This window comes from Rhipicephalus microplus, unplaced genomic scaffold (assembly GCF_043290135.1).
Source record: "Rhipicephalus microplus isolate Deutch F79 unplaced genomic scaffold, USDA_Rmic scaffold_28, whole genome shotgun sequence".
In the NCBI taxonomy this organism is placed as follows: Eukaryota; Metazoa; Arthropoda; class Arachnida; order Ixodida; family Ixodidae; genus Rhipicephalus; species Rhipicephalus microplus.
In genome coordinates this window covers 4,727,206-4,745,458 of record NW_027464601.1, presented here as the reverse complement: position 1 = coordinate 4,745,458, position 18,253 = coordinate 4,727,206, and the positions used below count along the sequence as shown (strand labels likewise).

The following is an 18,253-nucleotide window of genomic DNA, read 5'->3' as shown; positions in this document are numbered from 1 at the left end:
GAGAAGACGTGCGGGTGGCGAGAGTGCCTGTGGGACCATCAGCCGAAGACTTCGACAAAATGCACCTCGTGGCGGCATGATCGTTGGCGGTAGCAACGTCTTAAAGAACCTCGTCGGATCTCATGACTGACTGCTCGCATGCAGCACGAATGTCCTGAACGTCGTCGGAAGGGCATTCGTACGCGGGACTCGCGTCGCTGGTGGCCGGACGAGAGGTTGTAGGAGACGTAGGTGGTGAAGATAGGTCTCGGTCAGTGGAGAGTTTCGGGTCGGAGCGTTCTGCACGCTGTGGCGCAGGGGAAACCTCGAAGTCACGGGTGAACGGAAGCGGGCGGTAAGTGCGGCCGTAGGAGACCAGCACGGAAGAGCAGAGGTCATCGTACGGCTGCGGACTTGAGTTTGATGTAGAAGCGAGATGACGCAGTTCTACCGGAAGGGCACCGAGAGAAATGGCGTGCATCAGCGACTGGTCTGTGACGCCATTCACCGCAAAAACGGCGTCGAGCTGCATAAACCGTACCTTGGGGTAGGTCGATTGCAACGGTGGCACTGGCGGGCAGAGTCGCGGGAGCGAGGCAGCCAATGGCTCGTCGAAGCGCTCGTCCTTCTGATCACTAGATCCTTTCGGTCTGGAACGATAGCAGATGCGAGTTAAAGTGCAGCTGCTAGGTTTCAGCTGGCTGAAACATGGCCGCAAAGCTCAGAGGCAGCGGTGCAGCGCTGGTCGCTTGCCCATCGGTCCGGGGTCACCATATGTTGAAGTGGGAGAGGCGAGACGGCGGCAGCCAGCCCGTGCCGAGGTCACAGCTTTATTCTGGACGCAGGCGTAGGCGAAGTCACCGCTGCAGCGTTCAGCCAGGTTCCGATGCTTGCTTGTTTGTTTGTTTGTCCCTTTTATTCTGGTGCAACCCACCATGCGGGATCAGCCATGAAACGAACGGTGCCTTGCTATTTAAAAGGAAATGTTCGTAATTTAGAAATGTTAAATTTTAATGAATATGCTTGATTTCCATAACTTTCTTTTTAACGATGAACATAGAATTCAATTCTTTTCGTTTCCCGAAGGAAATCGCAAACGGCCTCGCAAACGCTCCTGTGGCTAAAACCCAGCACGATGGCGCCAAAGGAAAAAAGAACCGGAAGGGATAAACTTATTCTCAAACTGCGAAGCGGTTCATCTAGAAGTCTTTTTCTCTGATTGGTGAATAATCTGTACGTTAAAAAGCAATGGTCAAGAGATTCACACTCATTGAAATGGAGGTAAAAGATGAGTGTACCAGACTATACCTGTGTAGGTAAAAATTCAGTGGGGGGACTCGGCATCGTATTTTGGTAACTGCAATTATCGTCCTTCTGGAGGAACACCATCATCAAGTATCGGGCGGATATACATGCAGTTATTCATGATGAAAACATCATAGCCTAAACCCGAAAATTTGTTGCTGAGTCTACGAAGCATCTCCAGTGCACGTTTTCATTTAGCAACCTATATTTCTGTATGTGAACTCCAATTAAGTTTTTCATTCTAAGTGATCCCTAAAAACTTAACAGATTCTACCTGCTGGATAACATTTTGCCTGTAATGCAAAGCGATATGGATCAGAACACTCAAAGGAAAAACTACCAGCGCACTTTTTTTGACATTCAGTGATAAGTTTACTTTTTAACCACGTTTCTAGAGCGTTCATATACGTCTGCAGACTTCGATGAAGTGACTGTATACGTGCAGCTGTAAAAAAAAAACTCGATATCATCGGCATAAACATACGCTTGCCCTAGGCCATTCTGAAATTCCCCGTGGCTCGCGTCTCACGCGTCATGCAGTTCGCTTCTTTTTCGGTGTGGCCAGCTAGTCAATTCTAGCCTGGTGCAACACCTCCAAGACAAGAAGTTTCCTCTCCCCAGCAGGTAGTTTTTTTCTATATAGAAATAATGTGTCTGCTTTGATCTTGATGATTAGGTTGTTAAAAATAAATGTATTGCGCAAAGTACTAAGGCTAAGTTATGGAGAATTCTAACAAGTAACCATCAAGTAATGTGGGCTGAAGGTTGCCACTTTAGGCAGTATAATTTAAAAGCTTATGAAAGCGCAGCGAGCTTGGTTACTGTGAAATTCCTCACAGAGATATATATTAAACGCTTGTAGATTTGTTGAAGCGACCTTGTTGCACCAAACCTAAGCTGTAGTCAAAAGCAAATAAAGCCGAAAGAAAGCCATTTACCTACAATGTCCCGCTCAAAGGCGTCTGCACAGTTTGTATTAAAATTGCGGCTCACGCTATTAGAGAAAGTGAAAAAGGGCAATGTTTGTTGTACAAGTGTGTGCTATTCATATATCCTGCTTGTTTACGTTGAATACACCTGCAACTTATCATGTTCCAACTTTATCACGCTTTGTCAATTTTGTGCTGGTGCATTTTCTATAGATTTTTTTGCATCTGAGGTTAATCATAATGAAGAAAAGTTAAACAGATCAAACGTACATAACAGTACAGTATCGAACGACGCACACTGAATATCAGGTGAAGCAGTGGAACGCAGAGAATATAGAACAGTCGTAGAACTTTCTAAATCAGTTTACTTTCTTTTCTGATACGTTATTTTACACCTTAACTTTTCGAATACACGCGTAGATAGCTTTATATTCTGATGCAGTCATTATTCTTCAATATCTATATTGTGATTACAAAGAACAAGAGTTGGCACTCACAAGGCATGGCGTGCCATCTATTTCATAATTTACATGTACTCTCGGTTGAATGTAGCTTGATCGCAACAAACATGAATATCTGCACGGCGTCGTGACGGCCGTCTGAAAAGAAAAAAAAAGAACATGAAACCAATGCTTACGAGGTTTGTGTAGGAGGTGCTATGTTAACATATGTGAGAAAAAATACAGAAGGTCTAATTTATACGCTGAAATTATTGGTGCGAGCAAATTTTATCCAATGCTGATGGCAGAACTCTCAGTGGTGAAGGAAGGCAACTGACGGCAAGAATTTCTTAAAAATAAAATGCTACTGGATATACCAACTGCTTTCTAGCGACGATTGTAAAATCAACGTTTGAGACTTTCTGCCTCAAATCTTGAATAATACCATAAAGCTCTCACTAATGAAGGGTACTTGATAAATTATTACTAGGTGGATTATTACCAGCCTTTTTAAATTTCGACCACATCCGACTTCGTCCCGCACCTTCGGCGGAATAATGCAAAGCGGCAGTCGCGAAGCTATGACAGGGCCGTAGTTTTACCAAGAGGTAATTGAGCACCATTCATGTTTGCAAGGAATGGCGATGCGAATGTTGAGCTGTACTTCAAGATCTCATAGTGTTACATCATTCCTGGTGGTTGGTTTTGACGGCAAATCGGCGCGGACTGTTATTTTCAGGAATATGAACCTCTTATTAAAGCCCGATTTATGAAACTTCTCGTGAACATAGTTTATGTCACAGCATGAAATACCACACAAATGTACATGAAAAAGGTGTTTTTGAATAATTAACACTGAAATTAGCTTAGTTTGAATAATTCAAACCTCAAATAATAACGGCACGGCTTTCTAGGTGGCCATTTAAACGTGGGTTTACGAGCAAAACAAGATAATGGCATGTGCCGCAGAAATGCGGCAAGGACCGCTACCGAGAACACCAGGTGTAAGCGATAAACCGTAGGTTGGCTCACCGAGGTCTAGCATGTGACACACGTAAAAAAGGAAGAAAGAAAGGTGTTGGGAAACACTTAGGGGAATGAAGACGTAAATTAGAAATAAAGAACAAATAAAAATTTAGAAAGAAGCACAAAGAGAGAGCCAGAAAGACTTCGGAAGACAGAGAAAGAAATTGACACAAAAGAAAGATAGAAAGAATCGAAATAGAGAAAACAATTAGGAGAAATAATAAAGGATGAAGAAGCAGACAGAAAAAGAGAAAAAGTCTTAGAAAGAAAAAAAATGCATAGACATGGAAAAGACATATAGAAACAGATAAACAAACAGAGAAATAAGTAAAAAGAAGAAAATACAAAACAACAAATGAACAAACAGTTACAATAAGCCTAGAGAAAGAGAAAAAAGTGAAGAACGAAAGAGAAACATGAAGAAAAACAAGAAAGAACACCCCAAGGCAGTCTCATTTCGGGCTTGAAAACACTAGTGCGCAGCAATATTTTTTTTTTACTCGATCATATGGTGAGCTCTCAGAATCAAAACCCACTGCTACAATAAAAAAAATTTAACCATGCAACCACTTCAAAATATAATAAAACACTTTTTTTTATTGCTGGACAAACGGCGTTAGGAACGCTTAAGACCAACAAATAGTGCGCGTGCTCTCTAAAATGAATGTACCAGAAATAATTACCTACTTCAGTGAAGCTACGCCTCACACTTGTGTCCTATTATGAAGGGATCAACCATGTTTTTTTTCCTCATCACTTCCGTAAAGTTACTTTTTTATTCGCTTATTATAAGGTATTACTGTCACGTGCATGTACGCATGTTAACGCTTAGTGGCACACATCAATCTCGTCATCTAACGCCCGTGATATAGCATACTGGTTCTCCCAAATGCTTTAAATAGCCACAGCTGGTCTATGAATAAACTTGATTGTGTTCATGATAAATGGCGACGTATTTTGGAACATTACCATGGCAGTTTCAAAGAAACAGGCCTGCGTCATTCGTAATGTATTATAAGTGTAAGTATACACTGCAAAATAAGGCTCATTCCAAATAGCTTCCGCAGCAACAGCACTATCACGCACAAACGCTCTAGTGAAGGCCTTATTGAACTTTTTGCGTGATAGTGGCCTATTGAATAGGCTATAGCACTCCAGCTCATATTTTTTTGTTTTCTCTCTCGTGCGTCCACTTCGCTCTTTGTTTTCTTTTGTATCTTTATTTCCCATTTTCCCTTCTCTAAGCGCAGGGTAACAAACCAGATGCTCCAATTTCGGATTAACCTCCCTGCCTTCCGCTAATTTTATTCTCTCTCTCTTCTTATATGCAGTGGTTTTTTGGGTGGGGGGCAGCATTTACTTTTATTATTGCAAGTGACCAGCTTGTATGAAAGGATGCTAAAAATATCGTTTAAGAAATAGATGTGTATCGTGCTACATTAGTGAAATACAAGCTTATAATTGGCATGAACACAATTGAAAATCCCATTTGCAAATAAACCTATGGTTATATACTGGAGTGCCTGGATATCCAACCCAGTTTAGCGGTTCGGGTATGTCAGTGCGTACCAGTTCATGTCTAAGACATCTTTTAACTGCGTTCACTTTTATCGAAATTTAAACGGGATTGAAAAGTTGACCCGTGAATATTACTGTTGAAACTTTCTAAGTTTTTAAAAGTTCTACCCCACGTCACAATGACAGAAGTAATTTATTAGGTTGAGTACCTTTTAGAACACCAAGTTGTGTACTTACTATGTGATGTGGAACAAGTCGGTAGCAGAGTGAGTGACTCGATATTGAGGCGTGAACGTTAGGAAATGCTGAAAAATAAAATGTTCAGAAAAATATGAGCATCCCTCGTAGTATTCGCAATGTTCTGATGAGACATGCCAAAATGTGACTATGCGGGTGATCACAATTCGAAAAAAAAAAGCTCGGCTTCAACAAAGCAACATCGAACTCCGTCCCTGCTGAGCCTGTTGGAAGAATTATGGGGCTGGCTTGGCTAGAACTCCGCCCCCTCACCCCTATATTGCACCCATTTCCATGCTCTACAATCCTATGCTTTCTGTCTTTTTTCATTTACAGCACTGGTTCTTTTGCATCATTTTACTTTTCAGTCCATTCGTTTTTCCTGCTCGTCCTTACAATTTGTTTTTCTTATACTCTTTCCTGCTTCTCAACCCCACAATTTGTCTTCTTCAATCTCACTTCTTTTTCAATGATAGTATATGGGGTGTTACGTTCCAAAATCGCGATCAGAATATGAGCGATGCCTTATAGTGCAGATATCCAGAAATTATGAGCATCCAGTGTTTTCTAACCTGGCCTGAAATCACGCAGTACACAGTACTATTTCACCTCCATCTAAACGTGAACGCTACGAACGTGTTCGAACCCTAGACCTTTCGGCCAACAGCCGAACATCTTAACCGTTACACCATGGCGGTGAACTTACTTCTCTCTCCACCCCTTGCTAATGGTCTTGACATCTTAGAGTGGCACCCTTTCGCGTCAGTTTGTGGACTCCTCTCTTGACCGCACTGCAGCAGCCGCTGCTCAAGTGTGCGGATCGTCTGCTGCTTGTGGGAACAATGTCGAGCGAACAACCTCACGAGCCTCGACTAACGCAGACAACAAATGTTTTCAATTGCAAATACAAGTTTGTTTTAGCTGCAGCCGAAACGACAGGCCAAGAAACCTACCAGATGGCCAATGAGCAGTCCAATGCCACCGACCACACTGCTGGCTGAAAAGTATATACGTTGCATATACTTACGTACCGCTATCGTCTAGGCACCCTATTGATGTGTACTTTTGTATATTTGTGCGTGAGTCTTGAAATAATGTAAGAGCAATCATGATGCAACAGAGCTGCAGGGTTATGTAAAAGCAAGTGCTTACGTGAAACACCTCTTACACTGTTCTTACGTACTGAGACCAGGGAAAGTGAATGCATTCCTAACAAATATATTACACCACTTGGCCTTCGCGACAAGTGCAAACATTTATTTCCCATATTCAGACCATGTATGTAGGAATTTATTTCATGTCACACGTACTTAGTTTAAATAGTCACTTAAATTAGTTGCAAGAGGCACACGCCGAATGTAATATATGATTGTCAGCCACGCTGTAGTGGAGGGTTCTTGCATAACGTGCAACAAAATATAGGCTCTCTAGGATTTTCGCCATTATAGAAAATATGACCACATTATTAACTTCGAGCTAAAAAATTCTCATCCGCCCAAGAAATCTAGTGCAATATATTCTTTCATACAAAGTAAGCGCAAAAAATCAACGCTGAGCATGCCTGTTAGTGCGTTCGAAGCCACCAGTACGAAGTTTAGGCCAATCCGAGTACTACCGATCATTACCATGGTGGCTGGATGATCGTAGCATGAGAGTTCCCTCTAATATCTATTGTACAAAACTCCTTGGCCCACCTTTTACTCGCTATACTAACCGATAGTGGGTGCTACGTCGCAACAGAGATTAGGGCTTAGGTAGAGCGAAGCCCGTCGAAAACAGTATAGTCTTGTTGCCAAGAGGTTTATCTTTGTTTGCATGATACATAGAACCGCACTGTTGTCATAGTATTCTGTCTTGGAACGTGCCTATATGTTTTTGGCATTTAGTAGTTTGAGTAATAGTGAATACTTGATCTCAGGCCATTCTACATCTTCGGGCTTGCGTTCCAGCATGTTCCACTGGTTATGAGGATCATGTTCTTTATTCGTATTAATTTGTCATTTCCTGGACCACTGCCAGTGCATTTTGTTGGCGTTTGGAACGTCCTCAATTACTCATTTTCGGCACCTATAGAAGCACTGACTCGACTTTAACCTCCCTTGATGTCGCACCACAGAAATTACGGAATTAACTGGTGTCATTTATATAAAATGCGTCACCATAGCAAGAAACAAGGGTTTGTAGTACTAAAACCTTGAAATTGTGTGAATGAAAAAAGAAAAAATTAACCTTCGACACAACTTTGTAAGAAATATTGTTGCGAATGTATTTACTACTTTAGAGTAGAAAAGTACTCCAGCAGTCAAGATGGCAGCCGTTGTGTATTTTCGAACAGCCCCAAAAACGTCGTCGTCTTCTTCTTCGCACCGCCCGCATAGCTGCATAGCCGCGAACCCGCAACATCGACCTCCGGCGGCGAAAAGCGCCGACCCGGCGCTTGTTAGCAGGTGTTGGACGAGATGTACGGCTTGAGGCGAGCGACGTCGCTACGCTTCAGCAGGAGCAAAGATCGGCCATCAATTTCTTGGTCCCTGAAGGCAACTGCCTGTTCTGGAAAGCCGATGTGCACGAAGAACTTCTCGACCTCTTCGACAGACCAGTCCTTTGCATCAGGAACCACATCGGGGTACTTGTCCAGGGCAATGTAGTAGGCCGACAGGTCCATGTTCTCGCCGTCGAAGCCTTTGAGCTCTTCGTCTGGCACAGGGGAGTCGCATGGTGTCGGAAGGCCAACCGAGTTGTCCACTTCAGTTTTGATCTTGACACCGGCAGTCTTCTTTGTGCCATCGCAGCATGTCCTGCAGAGCCACTTGCGTTGTGGCCTCTGCATCAGCTTGGGCCTGTGGCACACCATGTGGTAGCCTCGATCACAGCCGTCACAAATGATGAGTTCGTCAGTGTCGGCAGAAGAGCTGCACCCCGAGCAGGTCTTGCAGTCCACGCATTGCCACGTCGCGAGCCGGGCCGCTGCAGCCAGCTCCGCAGAGTAGCTGAGGCATGCAGGGTGAGCCTTGGTGTTGCAGTCTCGACAGATGAGCAGCGACTTGTAGTCGTTGCTGGTCACTGGCACGGAGAGGTAACAGACGAAGCAATGCGGCTCGTCTTCCTCAAAGAACTCGGTCACATCCATCGTCGGACTGTCCAGGTTCTCCAGGAAGTCCGGCCCGTGCGTCTTCTTGATCCTCACTCGACTGCTAGCAGCTCGCTGCACAGGAGGTGGCTCGCACCACGGCGGCCTCCCGGGAAAGACGGACGGCACTGCGCCCGCCTTCAGGTTGCGGCAGACCACGGGTCCGTCAGCGTAGTCCTCGGCCGTGAAGTGCAGGCAGCAGACGATATGTTCTGCTGATCAGACCACGCGAAACGACATCATAGTAACCTGAAACCAACGATAAACTTGTGAGCTAAAAACGAGTTCTCTGGTTATGGTCAATATGCCTCACTGAAACTGATATGTGCAGTTTAACGTCTTAAAACCACCTTGTGACGACCGACCTTAGAGAACCACCAAAACCATCTCACTTAAAATGAAGTCACAGAGATAGGAAGCCTACTGTACTCATTACGATGATCGGGAAAGAGCTGAAGATGACTAGACGTCAGCATTTTTAACTCGAAAGCTTCGACGCGTGGCCCCGGCTCGCTTGGAATGAGGTCAGTGCCGCCAAGCGTTAAAGCAGATATGCTTGCTGCAGTTATCGTTAGATGGTGTGCGCGTCGATTTCACTAGTAAATTCTTGTTTCCAGTCTGCCTCACTGGCATGTTGAATGCACTCACTTCGCATCTCATTTTCGCAACATTTTGCTCGTGGTTACGTTATCGCGCCCCAATGGAACTTGTTGTCGTATACTCACCTTGACGATGAATAATTGCGTGCGACAACTTACGCACCTTTTCAGTTTCATTTTTGAGCTGTTGCTTAAAAAATAACATGCATGAAAAGCAGAACAAACGCATTTTATGGCGTCTATGAAAGTTGATTTGATTTGGTTGATTCATGTGGGGTTTAATGTCCCTAAACCACCATATGACTATGAGAGGCACCGTAGGGGAGAGCTCCAGAAATTCCGACCACCTGGTGTTCCTAAACGTGCACCCAAATCTGTTCGTAAAAGTTTTCACAATAAATATATCTGAAATGTGGTGGCAGTGTTCATGTTCTCATGCAACAATTTTGAGACAGCGTGGATTGAAGTGTTTTCGAAATTTAGAATGTGCCTTCCTGCTAGGTTTACGCTATACGAAAGATGTGGTCTTAGAGTGCAATGTTTTTGCGTGCTCTCTGCAATAAAGACGCGTGTATACAACGCAAAGAAAGCAATTTTCGGGAGTATTTATCGCTTAAAAGCCTAAATTCTTCCCACCTTGAAACAAATATTGGTTCTGGGACGTTAAAGCCTACGCATTGTTACCAGTACAAATCTTGCACTTCAACGCCACATCTTGCGCGCAGCGTGAGCCAGGCAGGAAGCCACCATTTAAATTGCGAGGAGAGTCAAATGCATGCTGTCTGAATAATATTGAATCAGAAAGTGAACAGCGCCACTGCATTTCAAATGTGCAACATTTACAAACACCATGAACGTGTGTTGGCTCTCTTTTTATGCTTGTCTTTTTTTCTGAGCTGCAGCTGGAAATTCGAACTAAAAAGTTGCGTAAGGTGTCGAACGCAGTGGTTTATTGTCGAGATAAGTGTATGACAACGAATGCCATAGGCGCCCGCGATAACTTAGCCAAGAGCAAAACATGGCCAAACGGGATGCAAAATGAGAGCACGCCACCCGCCTCTCAGGCCCACAGGAAACAGAAAGTTACTAATGAAACCGACAAGCCCTTCATCTATCGATAGCTGCAGCAGGCATATCAGTTTAAGTGCTTGGCGGCGCTTACCTCAGTCCAAGCAAGCCGAGGCCACGCGTCGCAGCGTTCAAGTAAGGGTGCTGACGACTGCACTGCTCTCTGCTTGTTACAGAAGTGATTGCGGCATTGAAAAGAAATTTCATTATCGCAATACCACAGACAATAACCATTTTCAATGCAGAAATTGTGAGCACGTCAGTTCAGCGAACACGCAGTCAGACGAATACCATTTACGAGGCAGCTTGCCCTCCAATTCCGCAGCACTGCTGCTGCTTTCATCAACGATAGGGACATAATTATGAAGAGGAGGAAAGAAGAAAGACAGGAAGGTTACAAGTTTTGAGGCTGATAAAATGAGGACCGAATATTAGGAAGTGCAAGAGGAAGTTTGTGTCATTGAGAAAAAACGAATTCAATTCGAAGCCGTTCTAACTTTTTATGTCTGTCAACTTTACCGTACCTTCATGCGATTGTGTCTCGCAGAGAATTCGTAAGGTCATGTATTCACAGTAATAAGATTTTTAATTCGATGCAGCTGGGCAAGGTTTTTCTTGAGTCTGGGGCAATTTGATGCAGCTGCTTCATCTTTTATTTATTCTGAAAACGCTTAATTGTCTAAAATCAATTCCAAATTATAAAACTACAAACGTCTTCGCCAACACTCTCACTGTGTAATATATTACTTTTCTTGCACAACAAATGCTTGCTTGCCTAAGATATCCAATGAAGTGTCCGATACAAAGTTCTTAGCTGCTGAGTATAGCATTCAATGCTCTCACTACTTTCTTGGCGTGAATAAATAGACATCTATGTATGCTTGTTTTACAGGTACACGAATGCTTAGCAGTGTCGAGGTCCAAGCATTCTGGATTTGTCTAGGATTGCCTCAAAGTGCATCAATAGGGGCGATTATCGCCATCACAAGGAACTATCTCATCAAGACCCACATTGGTGTTGAAGTGATGAGGGCACATATACAACACCTTGCTCGAACCCCTCACCATCACTTAGACTCTCTACCAGCGGACCTATAGCACGCACATCTTACAGCAAAACAGTGAGCGCACATGGTGAGTCGATGCGAATTTTATTCTCTCCTGTCGCTAAATTTGTGATTCCTCCGAGGTGCCTCGCTCAACCAAGTAATATTATTACCATACCTGGCATAAAAAAACACGATTTGTCGTCAACGGCTTTTAAACAGCTCACACAACTTCTCTTGTATGAAAAATACCAAGACTATACTTATATATACTGACAAATCGGTTCGGTTAAACGACTCAACAGGAGCAGTTGTGATACCAAGGTTGGTCACGACAATTAAATTCAAGACACTTCAGCCTACATCACCGGCAGCAGAATGAATAGCCCTTCGTACCACGTTGCAATTCATCAGTGACACACCTACACGCAAGTGCACTATTTCCTGCGTCTTGAAGACTCCAATGCAGTTTCTACTATCAGCCTTACGCCGAGGATTGCATGACCAGCTGGTTGGTACTAGAAATAGCACAGGGTATACAACTCTTAACTGCGAAAAGGCATCAAATTACATTTCAGCGGTTACCCAGTCACTGTGGAATCATCGTCAATGAACGGGCCGATCGAGCTGCTCGTAGAGCCCACGCTGAAAACGATGAACTGCTAATACCACTTTCTAGGACCGATGCTGCACGGAAGCTCCGCTGGCTTGCTCGACAACAAACCACAACACAATTGAATCAGCCGCACTTCAAGCATGCCCGACTGTACTGGCCTAACCCTACGTTAAGTCTTGACGTACCGTCGAGACTTCGCCGAGCAGACGAGACCCTTTTTTGCAGGCTGTGGTTGGGCGTTGCGTTTACCAACGCCTACGCTTTCTGGATTAGAATGGCTAACACCACAGCATGTGAGCACTGTGGCAATAAAGAAACCATCCGGCGTATCCTTTATGACTGCCTAGAGTATATAGTGGAGACTGACTATGCCTGCCCAGGAAAGTATCTCAGCAAATTAGATAATCAACCTCTTCCTAAAGAAAGAATTTCACAATATCGACAGGATGCAACGTCACGGAAGAAGGCCCTGAAAGCGCTAATGCGCTTTTTGCGATCGACCAGCTTTTTCTGAACGGTTGTAGCGTTTGTTTTCTCCTGATTGCATGCGCGATGTTTCTCCCTTTAGAGCCTCTTTCTTGCCCCTATTTTCTCACCCAAGCAATGGGTATCAAATCGGATGCCAATATCCGGTTAATTTCCCGGCCTTCCTTTGTTTCTCTCTTTCTGTCCTACGTGCGATCGCGGTGGTGTTGTATCCAGGTAAGAATGTTGATATCGAAAAACTTTTGACGGTCAGAAAAGAACGCAAAAATTTAGACTGTGAGATATTACCTTGAAAGAAATATCCCGTGGTTTGAAGAAAAGCCTTCGCTGTCTTGAAAGTGTAAGTTTAGCGCGCTATGTAGCAAGTGGGTAACCTGGTGAGTTTCTTCAGCACTAGTTGCCCCGAAGAGTCTCTTTTATTGAAATTTATTTTAAGCAGAAAATGGGGCCCACACAACTAGCAACTTGTGACGACAATCGCGGCATGTACACGAACGTCTTCTCGGAGACCACGAACCTGACGTTTGTGAGACAGCCGCAATTACAACCTCAGTGCCCGTGAGAGTGATTCGAAATAGCAAAAATAACAACCTTGCGCAAATCGAAAATAAGTGTGCTCCTTTGGTAGGTCGAAATTCCCTGTCGGTATCTCTTGCCAGATTCAATTTTGTGTTTAACGCACAGTTCAGACACATGCACTAACACACAAAAAAAGGGGTCTGACCGCTCCTCTCGTCCTCTCCAGCACAAATTTTGAATTACTGTTTGATTGCCCCTTTATTCTTGCGCAACTCGCCGTGGGAGATCGGCCAAAAAACGAGCGGTGCCTTGCTACATATAAGAATTCTTTTCATAATTTCAAAATGGTTAGCAACAGGTAGTTTTGAAATCATTCGTTAATATATTTCACAATCAAAAACAAAAAGTATAATATTTTTAAACAATATGTTTCAATTTGATAACCTCTAAATTGAATTCATTTTATCAAATAAAAAAGTATGACGACATTTTTGAAAAGTGTGTTAGAATTCGATAAACTTAGCGTTCAATTCGTGTCGTTTCTCGTAGGAAACAGCATACAGCCTCGCCAATGCTCCTGTGGCTGAAACCCAGCACAGTAGCCCGAAAGAAAGGAAGAAACGGAAGGGATAAACAATCTCAACTTTCTGAGAGTTTGTCTCAACGTACTTTTCTCTAATTAATGAATAATGTTGACGTCCTTGCCATCTACAATATTACAAGGAACATAGCAATGTGCAGCTAGGCGTAGACAGCAGGACTAGGTGTACCATGGCATGTCCGCGTTTATTTTAGGACACTTTTCAGACCGACTAGAAGAATAGAAAGTACGCCATTTTTACGTTGGTAGTTGAATGGGCATGACCGCCCACTTAGGGTTGTAGTGGAATAAGAAATTGAGTCAAAGAGATTTGAAGATGCCTGATTTTGTCCCCAGAACGAAACGAAGAAGAGGCAGAAAGCCGTGGAGAGGAAGTGAGATCGAGCTGAATGCCTCGAGAAGCGTAACCGTAAATAGAACTAATACCAACAATAAAACTAACCGTATAATTCTCGCTACGCACACCCAGGCATAACAGCATTAAGCAAAAACCAATTTTAGGCACCCGTATCAGTATTGTAATGCACATCTGAGTGTTAAAACTACGCCGCCTGTTACTCCGCTTTTGTGGGATTCGACTGTTTTCTTAGGGGAGCTAGACATTTTTTCTATCTGTTTGTTGAAGGTCTCTATTCGTGTGCGTACAGAAACACACACAAAATTCACAATTTTTGAGGGAGCTCATAAATACATGCCGCAACCATGATTTGCTACAGCAGCGAGCCGTGACGATGACGTTTCGTGCAGCGATGGGTCATTAGCTTTTTTTGAAGGCGTCAATTTATCCTGCACCTGTATTTTCAAAGACGTTGAATGTATATTATTATCTGAAATGAGCGATGAAGATCCGCTGGCATATCATACAATATTTTCAAAATCCTTGTGTTTCGCCGATTGTAATCGCCGATTAATTTTGATGACGAAAATTGAAAGAACTTCCTGCAAATTTTGCTATTCAGCGCGACAGCATGTAGCCCATTGAGGGCTACATTTAGTGAAAAAAGAGTACGTGTAACGAGTGCGCAAGTACGGTATTTGTTAGCGTTTTAAATATTTAGCATACATTAGCCACCAGCTTTCAGCGATTCGATGCTTGGAGCTTAGTACCATGCTTTTCTTTTAATCTTTGCTATTTTATGTCTCGCTCTTGTCGATTTCGCTTTATCATCGGCGGCAATATTCGGCCAAAGTCGCAAGCTGTAACGGGCATTAGCAACAGTATGATCGACGCAGCTTTAAAGAGGCACCTGTTGCGACTTTCAACAACCCCACTTCACCTTTTGCTTAAATGCTGAAAAATGTCCTCTGAACTCATGATTAGACTTGCAAGCTCCAAGCACTTTGCAAGGACCTTGTGTAACTACCTACCTCTGATTAGGCAAGTAGCTGTGATATCAGGCTACGGGCTTATCACATAGATTAACCTGAGCCGCGTGGCAAATTTTTTTTACGTAAGACACACAAGCCGAGCATGGAAGGGCGTTTGTTGTACGATCATATGTTTTGCAAAAAAAAATGTAGCGGTGATGGAACACATGTAGTAACAATGGCAGAAGGCGGAATTCCGGAACGCTGTCAATTTCAAAAAACAACCAGTGCATGTGAGAGTGTGCGTCTCTGACAGAACGAAATAAAATTTTTTCGGAGAAGTGGTTCTATTAGCTGCTCGAGATAGGTCCTTCAGTTTGCGAATGAAATTGCACTGATTATCCAAAGACTGAAGGATGGCATAATGTAGAGGGCGTACATGTCTACCGCTCATCACGTACGCCCTTAAAACCAGTGAAATCATACTATCAGATTCAGTTGATTGATGATATGTGAGGTGTAACGTCCCCAAACCACCAAATGTGTTGAGAGACGCCGTAGTGGAGGGTTCCTGAAATTTCGACCACCTGGGGTTCTTTACCGTGCACCCAAATCTGAGCACTCGGGCCTACAACATTTCCGCCTCTATCAGAAATGCAGCCACCGCAGCCGGGACTTGATCCCGCGACCTTCGGGTCATCAGCCGAGTACCTTAGCCACTAAACACCGTGGCGGGGCTATCAGATTCAGTGACGCAGAGAAATCTGGGCTTGACTTTCAGACAGGTGACGCAAGTGATCCGAAATAGGTCGTGTTCGACGTCAACCCTAAAGTATTACCTCAAAAATTTGCCATGTTAGAATACTATTAAACCAAACTGTAGGGTTTCCGAATTCGCCATAAACATGAACTTACTCAGAGCTCGCATTATGCGGTTAGAGGAGCAAGTCATCGTGGAGCGTGTTTGAAAAAGCGCACTGACTGTTAACAACTGTATGAACGCGTGTCGTGACAAACTCGAATATAGCAGACTGCCTAGATGCGCGCGATACAGAATTCGCTTCACAGAAGCAGTACCTTGTAGGAAGGTACTGGAGTTGCTAATCCTCCAACATAATAATGGTGCAACAAAGCTGACATCGCGCCAGTCTTCCAGCATCTGGACATTACGCTTCCTGCCGATGCGCTTGCGGGTCTTTCTCCTCTGTCGGGAAATTTATTTCATTACACTCAGTGCATAAACATTTCTGGTCTTGAAGGTAGCAAGCGCACTCATGTGGCACTCTTGCGCAGCCCTCTTCATTTCAATGAACTATCACAGATGAAAGGATGGATGTGTTATTGGTATATAAAATGTACGTCTAAATATTGTGTGGACTGCCCACGTGTGCAGGAACTATATCTCCAAACATAGGCAAAATAGTAGCGTTTGTGCACACAGACGGCTCCCGCACCCTTGCCCAGTGGTGCCGACGCAGTTAGAAGTGATGCTTCATGAGCGCAGAAAAACAAAATGCATGGCACAAGCAACTTCTTGAAAAACTACGTAGTTGCTCGTGTGCTTCTGCATATGAGTGCGATTGTTCAAAGAAGCAAAGTTACAGGCCATTTGCGGACTACCTGCATGCATGTAATGGTTTTCAGCGAAACGTGGTCGTGTGCAGGCCAACATTTTGCGCAAACACAAGAGTGAAAGAAGTATCACAATGGAGACGTGGGGAGAAACATTGCTGGAACGCGTGTGTTTTTCCTCGAAAGTTGAATGTATACCTGTAATCGATAGCAGTAGAATGACTGATACTGTTACAAAATATATTGAAAATGAAAGCTCGAAAGCACCGCTTTGTTGTTTTCGTAAGCCATGGGTATTTAGGCAAAATTCTCTATGCCACACTTATTGATTTGTAAGTGTCAAAACACACGCAAAGTAAAGCCAACTTACACAATCGAGCTATTCCTGATGTGACGAGCAGTCAAGATTTGTTATGGCCAGTCGGTGGCACAAGGATGAAGAATACAGTCCTTGCCTATCACTTCAACCCGTTCTTATTCATCGTTTCTTCATTTTGATGTTCGTCTTTTCCATATATTTCTAATTCCAACTTTTCCCGCGTGGTAACCGCTACATTTACAAGGCATGGACTTGTGGAGGCTTATGTAAATGTCTTTTCCCACCTATTTTTTAAACCTTTCGGCCTATTTAATCAGGGTATTCCTGAGGTTTCAAACGTGTTGAAATACGGCCACCGTCGCCTAGCAAAACCTTTGTCGACGACAGCTGAGCTTAAGCCATGGGTTTGCCACAGGCGTTGCTGAAAAAATCTGATTTTCACAAAAAAAGTAGGATATCTTTGCATCATATGCAATCCAGTGCTACGGCAGAAAACTGATACCTGAACGTTCATAGATAAAGTGACAGTATCATCGTCGCGAAATTGAAAAATATTGGTCTTTCACATTTGTAGCATACCAGTCACTAAAAAGAACCTTTTCTGCAAATACTTCATCTTGGTAAACTCCATCAGATTCTAACGTCATAACAGGCAATGTTCTAATGAATGACAACATTTTAGAGTCTTTTTGAGTGAAAAAGAGCTTAAAGAAAAAAATCCTCTATTCTGCCCTACGAATCAACGAAAAAGTATTGCTGCTTCCTTCTGCCAGACAAGCACATTTTTTTTTACTCGTCTGCACTGTGGATTCTTCTTTTTGTCGTGTATAGAAGTAACTGGCTGGAAAGTTCTGCAAGCTTACCGTGTATTGCAAATAGCAGTGATAGAAAGGTCCAAGTGGTCATCATCGTTTAAGCAAGTGCTTCGTTTCGTGTGAGGCACACAATACTGCCTTGTTGGTTTTAAGCCACGTATGGTGTGCGTTCGAATATTCGGAAAGTGTCCCCTTTCTGTTGTTGCTCTGCGCCTTAAAAAAAGAAGAAACAAAACATGCTCGATGCTAAACAGTGTGTTTAGTTCGCTCTTTTCTCATTTTGGGTGCACACGTGCGGGCGCAGAACAAAGGATGAGATATTTTGGGTACTTTGTCTGACAGCTAGTCCACTGTGGTAATCTTTGTCCTACGTATACTTGTATCTGTACTTGGCCCCTTGACAAGAGTGTTTTCTCGGGCTTGCACGTGTATCATGTAGTTTACTACGAAAAAGTTAAGCCACAGAAATGTGAAGATTGACGTATTATTTAGTACGATAAGCACTAGAGAGTCCGCAACACAAGAGAAATTGTATGGTGTTCTTTTTGTTTGTTTATAGGCCTGCGAGCGGACTTAACAGAAAACAGAGCAAGATATCGAAGTGGTGTCTTACAATTCCCACTGCACAAGAAAAAGTCGTTTTTTCAGTGTTAAAATAAACGGCCCGTCACTGCAAGAACCGTAGTCATACAAGTCATACAAACACTCGTTTCAAAGCCGGTTCTCCTCCCTTATTCCAC

At 43.4% G+C, this 18,253-nt stretch overlaps 1 protein-coding gene and 1 long non-coding RNA gene across 2 annotated transcripts; both read right to left on the bottom strand.

Annotated features, from left to right (window-relative positions):
- Positions 1-2,684: 2,684 nt before the first annotated feature.
- Positions 2,685-17,693, bottom strand: LOC142786686 (uncharacterized). Its single transcript, XR_012889116.1, has 3 exons — positions 17,562-17,693; positions 5,435-5,502; positions 2,685-2,812 (listed from the first exon to the last, which is right to left on the bottom strand). It is a non-coding gene; the product is annotated as an uncharacterized LOC142786686 (long non-coding RNA).
- On the bottom strand, positions 7,687-8,783 carry LOC142786689 (uncharacterized; the record flags this gene model as incomplete). The annotated part of the gene is made up of 1 exon (XM_075884316.1): positions 7,687-8,783. A coding segment is annotated over one exon (909 nt), but the record flags the coding sequence as incomplete, so codon positions are not given.
- Positions 17,694-18,253: the final 560 nt, after the last annotated feature.